Source organism: Protobothrops mucrosquamatus, unplaced genomic scaffold (genome assembly GCF_001527695.2).
Source record: "Protobothrops mucrosquamatus isolate PMUCROS unplaced genomic scaffold, P.Mucros_1.0 scaffold1322, whole genome shotgun sequence".
NCBI classification, from domain to species: Eukaryota; Metazoa; Chordata; class Lepidosauria; order Squamata; family Viperidae; genus Protobothrops; species Protobothrops mucrosquamatus.
Genome location: NW_015387522.1, coordinates 79,768 through 92,663, shown reverse-complemented (window position 1 = coordinate 92,663; position 12,896 = coordinate 79,768). Strand labels below are relative to the sequence as shown.

The following is a 12,896-nucleotide window of genomic DNA, read 5'->3' as shown; positions in this document are numbered from 1 at the left end:
CACAAACATACGTAGAGGTATTTTATCATTAAAAGATAATTCTTTTTCTTTTGTGGATTTGTGAAATTCGTTTTCAAAAGTAATCATTCTAATTAAAAAAAGATTGCATAATATAGTTTCTCCTTGGTCTTTTAAGATCATGGATAGTATCTGTTCTTTTTAGTACTGTTCAGGCGTTTGAATATTAAAAATTAAGCTGGAAACTATTAGCTGAAAGACCAGAAAATCTTGGATTTTGAGAAGAACTGAATAAAAGCCAACTTATTTCTGTGCTGTTTTACAAATTGTTGGATTTGGTGTTTACTTCACTAACAGGACCATCTCATGAGAAGCATTCTGCAAGAATGCAGGCAGTCCTTAATGACTGCCTTAATGTTTAATGGCTATTTGGAGTTATGACTGTCTCCAAAATTTTTTACAACCCATCCTCAAAATTAAGACTCCTACAACACCCCCACCCCCACCGCAATCATGTAAATTGCATTTTGTGATGTTGCAACTGCCATGCATTTATGACTGGTTGCAGTGTCCCATGGTTACATGAGCCTAATTTGTGATCCTTTTTTGCCGTTTTCTAAAAGAAAATGGCAAATAAACCACTCATTGGATGTACTGGATTTGCTTAATGACCATATGAATTGCTTAACAAGTGCTGTGACTCATGTAATAATTATTGTAAAAATAGTAATAAAATCAAATTAAGTCACATGTTGATCCACTTAATGACTGCAATGACGTACAGCCAATATTCCAGGCTCAATTTTGGTCATAAGTCAAGGGCTACATGTATTCTCATATCATAATACTACAAGAATTATTTCGATTCATTTTTCCCTTCCCTTGCAGATCCTGGAAATATTTTTCCATTGTTAGTTAGATGTTCCTCTAATTATCAAAGCCTATACCAGTGTATTCGCCTCCTATCTAATTGTTGCAAATGGGGGGGAACCATAAGTAGGGTATAGAATTGATTAATATTGTCATCTTTTTGATTTGTTGAAAGCATGTGTTGAATTGAATACTACAATTTTTATGACTTTAAAATGGGATGCATAGCATGTTCAATGCCACTGAAATCAGTAATACTTAAGTTGATCAGGCTTGAAGTCCCATTGATTTCAATGGGTCTACTAAGCATGGATTCCATATATTTTCAGTACCACAATATACAATTTTTTCATTACGTTCACCAAGAAGTGGTTTACCTAAGTACTTTGTATGGAATGTTTCTCTGTATGTAAAGAGCTACTTGGAGTTTCTCTAGAGAAAGAAGTATATACAATTTATTTGAATTTTGTCGCAATAAAATATTAATAACTTCAGCAAAAATAGCAAGTATTCAGGATTGTTATATACATTGTACAGTTGCACAACCTTTTCTAGTCCAAAGATGGCACTTATTCTTTCACCCACTCATCACATTCAAATAGTGATGAGTGGGACCAGGATAAAATTAAATATAATTTTAAAAAATTCCTTCAAATGATTGGAAGCCTCTAATATCGGGACTTTTTTCCCATTGCCAGGAATGGGGTGGGCGCGGTTTCACCGTGACGCATCCAGCCTGCGGGCCGGCAGTTTGACATGCTTGCTCTAGGGGACTTCATGTAATCCCCGGGTGCACATTCTGCACTCTGACCTAGTGATATCATACAGGATATCATTCTTTGAATCTTTTCCTTCAAATAGTTCAACATGGAATCTGATCTATTTACAACAATGACAGTTGCTATTTTTCCTGCTTATAGAACTGTTGAATCAAAAGCTGACATTTTTTATGAAACAGGTAACCTATGTTAGGAATACATCATCTGAGCAGGAAGAAGTGGTAGAAGCCCTGAGAGAAGAGATAAGAATGATGAGTCATTTGAATCACCCTAATATCATTCGAATGATGGGTGCTACATGTGAGAAAAGCAACTACAATCTCTTTATAGAATGGATGGCAGGTATGTATGCCAAAATGTATCTCTTAATAAATGCCTCCCACTCACAACTCTGTGGCACTAGAGTTAAGTTTAGGGTTTTCTCATTGAATTCTGAGTCTGTGCCAGCCCAACCAGGTAGACTAGAGCAAGAATCAACTCTACAGGAAGGATAAAACTACTTTTATTGGGCGTGGCTACAATAATAGAATCTTGCAAATCTGATTGTGCTGTATCTCCTGTTCTTATAAACATGTGGTGTATGTGTGTTTGTCTGAGCCTCTTCCACATACTTTCTGGTTGCTATGGATTTAATATCTTAAAGTTTTAAATAATTTTGGATTGGGATTTCCTCAAAAAGTCATCTCTTCCCATATGTGGGAGGACAGCATTGTCTTGGACAACAATTTCTTGGAAGAAAATTTTGAGTCCCTCTTCATCATTTTTTATTTATATTTCACATTTTTAGGTTTCTCAATTCCAATGACTCTGGAAAGTTGAACATACCAGTAAAAATAAAAAATAAAACCTCAAAAGTAGTGACAGACAGTAACGTTATTTTGGTCATTGACCAATAAAAACATATTCAATGAAACAAACAAGCAAAATTAACCTCTTACATCAAAATTTACTGAAGCCATTTGTGGATGAAGCTTACACAGATGTATCAGAATGCTTCTACTTTTAGAGAAATAGATGTGTCCTAGTTGTCTATAACAAATAATGCAAGTAAAAAATATTGGAGTGCCCTGGAAATTTAATTAAAAAGGAGGTAATCATATGGTGGTAAATGTCCTTGTAGAACTGTCAATGGGCTGTGATTTCTTTGGCACCCATGTCATAATGCCAGTATCATGTTTCATAGGGATTTTTTCTATATTTCCCTTCCAAAATAGCTCTGGGGAGAACATTAAATCCGGGTAAAGATATGGCTGTTCTGAATTTGGGGACTTTGATATAAAAATGAAGTCAATTTAGGTGCTAAAAATTAGTTATTTACAATTATATTATGAGAAAAAGCAGCATCTAAGATCCTTTACCTTAATACTGACCTAGCTTGATCTGGTTCTAAAGTTAGGATGGAACCACTGGAAAAATCTTTCTGGCTCACTTTCTTTTGAGTAGGTATTTCCCAAGAAGTTTTGAAGTTGTCTACCAATATTAATATGGCTCAGTCCACTCAGATTGTAGTGTAGTTTTAGCTTGTAAGTAAATACATTTATCCACAGATTGGATTAAAATTACTGCCTCCCTTTGAAATTCTGCATTTGAAACACAGTGGGTCACTTCAAAGATGCTTATTAGAAACTTCGTTTGAATTCTTTCTAATTATATGGTCCCAACTACTGAATAGTAGTTGTGATCAGGCTTTAGCAACAAACTGTTTAATTCTAGGAGGGATAAACTCCTCCTCTGGTAAAATATTAAGCCTGAATAGCTGATGCAGATCTCTGTTCATTATGGGATGCATAATCCAGGTGGGATGTAGTATCATTTGGAGAGAACAACAATTACTTTCTGCAATTGTTTGCCTCCCCCCCCCCTCAGGCCTTTAGTTATAATGCTTGTAATTCAGCATTTCTCGGTCTCAGTAAAATGATTTTTGGGGTTTAGGGACTGGCAAGCAGAGGAGAGGGAAGTAATTGTTACTGTAGACTTTTGGTGATCCATCATTAAATAATTAACGTATATGAACAGCAATGTGATGAATATTGAGTGTTGCAATGTGGAACAGTAAACATACAAGATGCATATATTTATTGAAGAAGAAGGCAATTTGCAAGAAAAATAGGCATCTTTAAAACTTCCAGGCTGACAAATGGCAAAACAGTGCAGGTTAGGGCTATACAGAGACTATCCCACAAACACTGAGCACTAATATTAAAGCAAGCACATCTTCAGGATATTTTGATGTAGCAATTTCAAAGGCTTTGTCACATTGTCTTTGTGTGTATATACATGTATAGATGCTTTTCGTTATTATCAGTACTGGGGAAACTTGTCTATGAATAGATCCTCAAACAGGGACAGTTGGGTAGAACTTTCGTAACAGTTGTGCCGAGAGTGTTGAAGATTCTGCATCTATAATATTTCAAGGAAGGGTGTTTTGTAAAGATTAAAAGTTTATTGCCCCATTCTTAATAAGAAAATTGTTAATAAAATATAAAGTATGTATGCATTCTAACATTTCTTTTTCTCTGCATATTAAAACAATCACATATAAAATATAAGGAGCCAAAGAGAATTCATTAAAATTGCTAGAATTCCTTTCCTGCCCTTAGATCAAATTTTGCAACTGTTTCAAATTGCTGTTTTCAAATAGTCAACCTAAATGGATAAAATATACTCCTATTTTTCAGGAGGATCTGTTGCTCATTTGTTGGGTAAATATGGAGCCTTTAAAGAGTCTGTAGTTGCAAACTACACAGAACAATTGCTTCGTGGCCTGGCTTACCTTCATGAAAATCAGATCATTCACAGAGATGTCAAAGGTAAGATCAATGTTACTATAGCTGGACATTTATACAATGGCCAATCAGTGAGCCATCTAATGGGAATAATTATTTTTAGTTCATTCATCACTGTCTAATTTCATTTTTTAAAATGTTGGTAAATGTTAACTTCCTACAATGTGTTTAGCTGTGTTGATATCATTGCTTGTGTAATGGTCACTGCTTGTTTCTCTTCATCTTGGATTATGTTAAAAGCACTGAGTTTTGGAATATTTACATGATATTGAAGATATCCCAGTAGTTCTCAGGAGGAATTATGATTATCTTCAAAATTATTCTGTGATGTAGTACTGAAAGCACAAGATAAGTAGGATTGTATGCTGCCAGGCACAGTGCTAACTTCTCTTAGGCTTCTTCAAGCCTAGTTGTTATATATTATTGTATGCATAATCATCTATAAGATAAATATTTATATATAAAATACAAAGACAGAGCACTGATTTGCCATTCACAAACAGAGAATTTGCTTAGAAATGGAAAAAAAAGATTCACATATTTTTTAATATTTCAAGAGCTATTGGATACCTACATTTTTTAGTTTTAATGTTCTGTTTGTGTTCTGGAAACCATAAACCACTGATACAATATATATATTGTATTTAGTTGTTGCTTTCTTGTTATTTATTTTAACTTAAAAATCATAATAAAATTTGGGAACATCTTAGACATATGCAACAGCAATAAAAAAAGCCTCAAGTCTATAGCTATTCAAGTATCCAGATTCTTATTCTGTCCTTTGATTCTAATTTATTGTATAGTCCATTATTATTATGCTACCTTTTATAGATATAATTCAATGTAGACTGCAGCATATATTTAAATTTACCCCAGGGTTTACTTTATTGAATAAAGAAAACTAGTTCATTTTTTTCATTTTCTACCACAAGTGTATTTGCATTTCTTTCATTACTTAATTGGATTTCTAATAATGCCAACAGGTGCCAACTTGTTAATTGATAGCACAGGTCATAGGCTAAGAATTGCTGATTTTGGAGCTGCAGCTAGATTGGCATCAAAAGGAACTGGTGCTGGAGAATTTCAAGGACAGTTATTGGGGACTATTGCATTTATGGCACCAGAGGTAAGATTTCATCTTGGGAAAAGGGATATTAATACCTTTTAACTTAACCTTTAACTGCTGTACTACTGTAGCATTTAAAATGGCATCCTATGCAATACTGTTGAAAAATGCTTAAACCTTTACTCTGTTTTAGTTTAAAAGTTTCTTTAATTCCATAAGACACTAATTAGGGAGGACACATGAATATGAGAAGAGCCCTACTTGATCAAGCCAAAAGTTTGTCAAATCCAATTCCATGATTCTCGTAGAGGCCAAACAGCCACCTATTTCAAAGAAACTCACAAGAACAGATTGAAATAGTTCCCATTTTTGCCCTCTCAATATTCAGAGCTTGATTGACTTTGAATAATTTAACGTCCATTCATTACCTAAGGCAGAGGTGGAGAATATAGCTGGCTCAGGAACTCAGGAATTGAAGTCCACAATCATAAAAGGGCCATAGTTCCCACCCTTGATCTAAGCATCGGGACATCATCTAAAGACATATGCATAATTTGTAGGGCAATAACAGCCATAATCATATCCTTACTTAGCCATAATCATACCCTTCCTCAGTTTTTTTCTTAACTTGAAATAGTTAATGAGCTTGTCACCATAGTAATAGGAAATGGTGATCCAAATCACGAGATTACATCTACATTTTCAGTCATTTATCTGATACCTTCTATTTAGATACAAGGTTCTTTCATTGTTAGTTTGAAAAGCATCTTCCCCATTTACAATATTAGTGGACCAGCCTGATTTGTGATGATATGTGAACTATCCTTTAAGAACAAGTTACAAGTCAGCAGTGCTGTCATGTTTTAAGAAACTTTGTTCTGGAAATAGATAGCAAAATACCTTGACTTGTCTGTCCTAATAGCACTGGCATTTTGCTTCTTTGCTGTCAAGCAGAGTTCATGTTAGACAGCTGCTCTTAACAAAGAATGGCTAAAAATACATAAATGATTAATGCACTTTGGGAACCACATGTCTTCCGTTTCCATGTTCTCTTCAAAGAAAGTTAATGGGGCCACTGGTCTTACAGGAACAAGTATTTAATTTTTATGGGGTTTCTAAAGTATAGCAAAAGATGAAGACAAACTATAAAGTTGACATTTATACTCTGATCTAGAATTTGCAAGTGTTAATTGTAAAAGTAATATTTTCAGGAACAGTGTTTTATGGATACTGAAATAAAGCAATCTCTCATGACATCTTATGATGGCATCCTACTGCTATTTTAGGTTAATCTCATGATAAAGTATTTTACACTGTTGTTGTTTTAAAAAAGGTGCCCTGTTGATGAATCAAAGTTAATCTCATTTGTTTTTTTTCCTCTTAGGTGTTGAGAGGCCAACAGTATGGCAGAAGCTGTGATGTGTGGAGTGTTGGCTGTGCTATTATAGAAATGGCTTGCGCTAAGCCCCCCTGGAACGCAGAGAAACATTCCAATCATCTTGCTTTGATATTTAAGGTAAAATGATCCATAAGAGAAAATGTGTAAAGCCTATAGTTGAGGAAATGCACTGAGAGCTTCTTCCATTCAAAGGCCACTAACATGCCCAAGAGTGCAGTGTAAATTTGTCATTAGAACTTGAGAGGAAAGGAATTTGCAGTAGATAGCTGGATTAGGCTAAATGATAATCATGCACATAAACTAAAAGATGTGAACAACATATATCTCTTATATTTTGAAAGCATTCTCTCAATTTGAGAAATATTTTCTGTATTAGTCACATTATATGCAATATATCCCAATTTATTATTTCATTTTCAAAGGGATATAAATAAATTCCAATGGTTTAAAAAATAGCAGTAAAAATAAAAATAAAAAACAGAGCAAATTTGTTTTCCTTCTTTCTTGCCTATTGTCTCTCAGGGATTAATTACTGAGCAGTTAAAATATCTGTTGCAAAATATGCATATATATCCTTCACCCTGGACACATATATTTATAGTGTCAATATATAGTCAATTCTCATTCTTAGTAGTTCTGTTCTATAAATTGCCGCAGACACTGAAGTTGTGAATACTGAAACCTCAGCTGGGAATGTGTGTGCAGAGTGACTCAATGTTTTTCTGTTTTGCATGTCCACAAACGATTGCAAAAGACCATAACTATTGATTTTGTGGTTACAAATAAATTTTAGCAAGTAGGCGAATTCAGAAATATGGAATCTGCAAATAAAAGGAATCAGCTGTAATAAACTTAATGTTTACATTGTCAGCAGTGCAAATACTAAGATGCTTTGCAGTATACAATCTGTTGCTTTGGGCTTTTTTGTGTAATTATTATTTTCTGTTTTAATTATAGATTGCTAGTGCAACTACAGCTCCAACAATCCCATTGCATCTGTCTCCAGGCTTAAGGGATGTGGCACTTCGATGTTTGGAGCTACAACCTCAGGACAGACCCCCAACAAGGGAGTTGTTAAAACACCCTGTCTTTCGCACTATGTGGTAGTTGTAGAAAACTGGGGGTACATTGAACTCGATGCTACTGAAAATATAAAGTGCTGGTCTTCCTGTGCAGGTTTGCATAGCAATGTGTATTAATTGCTCTGCTGGCCTTAATTATATGTTTTGAGGACTTGAGGTCAGTAGAGGACCTATACGTATGTGACTGACAAATCGAGATCTTGACATAAGTTTAATATGTAACATTTCACAAATTGTGCAGAAATATGTAAACTGTGCCTTTCTCAAAGATATGTCTGTTCACGAACAGAGAAGCAATTCCTCTTTTAGATCTGCATGATTATTTAGTGGAAAATGTGATTTTTTAAAAACTTTATTTTAAAGCATTTTTTCAGTGATATAAGCAGTTGGGTGGTTAAAGAGCCATTTAAAAATGCATCACTATTTTTTTCAGGACATGCAAATTTCAACAATCCATTTTAAAGAAAGTTCGTGTCTGCATTATGGTGAAGCTTATTCTTTACGTGGAAAAAGAAAATTTGGGTAGTTTTAAAAATCACTTTTGCCTACTTTAGAATCACAAAGTATGGCAGTTGTGGTTGACTTACTATTAGTCTTGTAACTGTCCTTTGGAAGTTACCACTCTGTAGTTTTATTTTATCTTTTCTTCACATTCAGGGAAAAATGTTTTTAAAAGAAACCCAAATAACTAGAATTAAGTTCAAGCTAAATATTGCTGGACAACTTACTGTAAAAGACTATGGTTAAAATTGGTTTGAAATCTGCAATAAAATGCTGCCCTTGAGTCAGTGTTTTTAACAAGATGTGTTATTGAGGTAGGAGTGCACAAGTTTTTTGAATAACAGAACTTCATAGCCAAGGATCAAGTGAATGTTCTGTTTTGAAGCCCTTTTTAATATCACAGCTCATGGTAAAATTGTGGTAGAAAGGAGTACTGTGTCATACTGCCTTCTGATACTCAACTTCTATTCTAGTCAGCTGAAGCTTTAAATTCAGCCTTACTCTTAGCATTGCATTATGTTTGCTGTTTTTCCTGCTATTTTCCTTATGCCATTTGTCATCTTTTTACTGAGGCTGTGCTCTGATTTGGCATGAACCAATTCAGATAAGGAGAAAATACATCATGGGCACTTGAAACCCCAGAAGTAATTTCTGTGAATTGTGACTTTATCCCCACATTAACAGCCTTTCCTGAAAATAGCATCCTATTTTGATTTAAAACAAACAAAAAAACAAAAAACAGGAGAAGACACTGTTGCTTATTTAGGTGTTTTCCCTTAATAAATAACAAATGGAGAGGTTGGGAATGAGTCAGTGGGCATGACATTGCAGCAATACAGGAGACAACTTGTTTCACAACAAGCTGACTGTGTGGCCTTGATGCATGATCCTTGCACAGCCCCATCATTTACAATTTGGATTATGGCAGGCTAGAAATACGAAAAATAAAATAATAGTTGGTAATTAAGTTATTGGGAACTATTTTTTAAAATGGAAAATAGCCATTTAAAAACTTGTGTTTAAATTTTTACAGAATGAAATAGCCTTGAAGAAATATTTTGCACCAAGAATGCAGAGCATTTTTTTTTAAACAAATGTGTCATCAATTATTTCAATGGCAGTTTTTTAAATTCTGATGAATGGGATATTGAAGGAAAATGGCAGCTCTTTTACTTTCTGGCAATTTTTTTTTAAGTAAAGTTTTGATTGTGTTTAATCAACTTTTGTTAAAATAACTTTTCCAATTTTAACTCTTCAGAAGCCAGTTGAAATATTGATCAGAAATTGGTTATGATCAAAGGCTCAGGACAAACTTGCTTGATAAGCTATAATACTGTACAATTTAGGCAATGTACAATTTTTAAAAATTGGAAACAAAGGTAATGGAGGTTTACACAATGACCATGCTAAAGTTAATCAAGAGCAATGTCATTAAAGATGGATGTGTATTTCTTCTTGAAATGTTACATTCCTTTGCTTTTTTTTGTTATTGGGAGACTTTGAAGAGTTAAAAAAATCTAAATGTGAAGTTTTGTAGCTTTGTTTGTATTTGATTTGTTTTTTGACAATTTAGAATTTGTCATTATTCCAATCATATTGTTTTTAAGTCTCTCCTGTGCAAGCTTTAAAGGATGCACTCTTGCCAATTCATGTACTGGAAGATTGCTTGTCAGATAAATACCACTTTGTCAATTATATAAACTGACGAACCTCAGCTAATCAGTATTATCCTTGTAGATCATCATGTCTTTCACATATCAAACTTGGACTGCCTCTTCTTCGAGTTTGTTTGCATTTTCCTCTGCTTGCTGGTAATTGTGTTTTTAAATGCAGATGTGATGTAATCTTATTTTCTTTGGATCAAAGCTGGACTGAAAATTGTATTATGTAATTATTTTTGTGCTCTTAATGTTATTTGGTACCTAAGTTGTAAATAACGTCTACTGCTGTTTATTCCAGTTTCTACTACCTCAGGTATCCTATAGATTTTCTTCTACCAAAGTTCACTTTCACATTGAAATTATATTTGCTATGTGACTGATTCCTAAGAGTTCCAGGGCTTAAGGGCTAACTTCTTAGCACCTTACTGTGCAAGTAAATTTTAAAGATCTCTGGGTTAAGAAAATTTGGCTTCATTTTATTCTTTGTTATTTTAAATATATCAAGATATTTTAATTAAAAGTTTTTACCCCTTTGAACCAATTTTATAGTATAATTTGTACCTATTTTGGTGGTTTTGTCTTTATAGTAAATAAAAGATTTTGGACAAAACTTGTCCTTTTTGATGGCAAAATTTGACTTCATTACTTCCTGGAATTACTGTATTACATGTATTTTCCTTTAAGCAAACAAGATCTTGTCACCAATTATGTGGTCTGAAAACTGCCTGCAAGTAAGCATATCATTGTTTCTGTTTCTTGGTCTTAGAAACAGTTTGTATTTGGAATTAGGTAAAGCAAAAAATCTATAACTGCTGTATCTACATATTCCTGTAGGGTAAGGGTAACAGTTCTTAAAGCTTTCAGTGCCATGATTGCCCAAACCCATCAATGAATGTGACGCCCCATCCCCATGAATTAAAAACTACTGATTTCGTTGGGGTTGCAGCAATAGAAACTTACAACTTTATAAAATTATATTTTTAATGGGAACCTTGAACTTGCTTTAGTTTTTCATAATTCTTGGAATTTGGATTTTATTTTTTAAGACTGCCACACTTGTTTTTGTTCCATATTTATTTTGGGTTGAAATTTGGTCTTTATAGAACTGCAGAAAATTCAGGCTCATCCTGGCAGCTTGGGAGCAAATTCTAAGATCAATTCAGCTTTGAGTGTACATCTGATGGAACTGTGAGATCCCAGCTACGGCTGTAGCTTTTGGACAAATAAGCTGCCCTATAAGATTGAATTCAACCTTTCCTTCCCTCTCTACCTCCACAAATTCTAACCAGAGCAGATCTTGTTTAGTGTTTTCCATTTCAGTCATGTTAATATGGCCTTGAAGCCGAAAGCCTTAACCCCCTATGTCTATAGCAGAATCTCCAAGCATTGAGAAGAGGGGAAACATGCAACATTTGCTGTTTCTCATATAGATATCCCAAAGGTGCTTTTTCATGAGACAACTGGAGTTTCTTTTTTCTCTTTGAAGACGTTTCGCTTCTCATCCAAGAAGCTTCTTTAGCTCTGACTGGATGGTGGGGAATGAAAGAATCAAAGAGAAAAAAGAAAGTCCACTTGCCTCGTGAAAAAGTACCTTTGGGACAACCATGACCTGAGAATCTCCATAGACATTCTCACATAGATGGCAGCATATTAGTTAAAAGGTCTTGGCAGCAACATTCTGTCAGAAGGCACCCCGTGCCAGGTACTATTTTACACATTCCTGATCTCTATTGCAGGGCCAGCCTGTGGAATAGCATCCTTCAGAGACCTATATGGCTCCCATCCCAATGATATTCAGAAAGTCATTGAAAACCTGGCTATTATTCTCCAAGGGCTTGGAATAGAGTGATTATTGAGTCTTTATGCAAAATGTTCTTACGTATAGTTTGTCTTCTGGATGTATGATTTGTATCTGTTTTTATTGTTTGGTGGTTTGTAACTGTAAACTGACCAGAGCTGTTTAAGTGTTGTGTGGCCTTTAATTTGAAAACTGGTAGTCCTTGGCTTACAATCACATTTTGGAAAGAAATTTCAGTTGTAAATCAGTGCACTCAAGTCGAGTCAAATGTGACTGGACCGGCTTTACAATCATTTTTATGGTTCTTCTAAAATGAATCACTGTGGTTGTTAAGCAAACTCCATGGTCATTAAGCGAATCTGGCTTCCTAAATAAATGCTTTTTTCCACCAGAAACTAGTAATCAAGGACTACCTGTATATAAATAAAGCTCCTGAAGACAAAGGGGGGGGGAGAGAATGCTTACTCTGTTTGGCCACCTAGTGAGATGATAAGATTGCCATGACTATCAGCTCCAGCTGATTGGAGGGTGACCAAGGGGCCAGGAAAGCATAGCAGTGTTGAGGAGGAATGTCTCCTTGGCTCCTGGTTTCTTGAAGGAGTGTGCAAAAGGTAAAGCACTGCTGTTGTGATTCTTCAGCAAAAGGAGCTTCTTTGTGACTAGTCACCTTTCTCTCAACTTTGTCCAAAGGCTGCTTGAATCCTACTGATGACAGGCAACCTTTTCCTGAACACATGGTACATATCAAGTGAGATTGACACATCCTTTGGATACAACACAGTCCAAAGCATCAGGGAGGGGACGATTAAAGTCAACAAATGCAGAAAGCAGAATCTTGGCAACCAACAAATTGCTTTACTCGAAGATCTGGGAAGCCAAATAGGATGTGTCTATCACTCTTCATCATCCTTCCAGATATGTGACTTCTGGCTCCAAAGGCTTTTTTTACACCGAAGGAAAGCAGAGTGCAACTTGACAGTGTTCTGGCTTTTGTGA

The 12,896-nt window shown here is 34.9% G+C and overlaps 1 protein-coding gene across 1 annotated transcript in view; it reads left to right on the top strand.

Moving 5' to 3' along the window:
- MAP3K1 (mitogen-activated protein kinase kinase kinase 1) overlaps positions 1-10,728 on the top strand; it is a 67,748-nt gene extending 57,020 nt beyond the window's left edge. The window contains exons 15-19 of the mRNA XM_015821390.1: positions 1,749-1,949; positions 4,286-4,417; positions 5,377-5,519; positions 6,844-6,975; positions 7,816-10,728. Coding sequence (XP_015676876.1) covers positions 1,749-1,949; positions 4,286-4,417; positions 5,377-5,519; positions 6,844-6,975; positions 7,816-7,965 — 758 coding nt within the window. The 3' untranslated portion in view covers positions 7,966-10,728. The remainder of the gene's footprint in view (positions 1-1,748; positions 1,950-4,285; positions 4,418-5,376; positions 5,520-6,843; positions 6,976-7,815) is intronic.
- Positions 10,729-12,896: the final 2,168 nt, after the last annotated feature.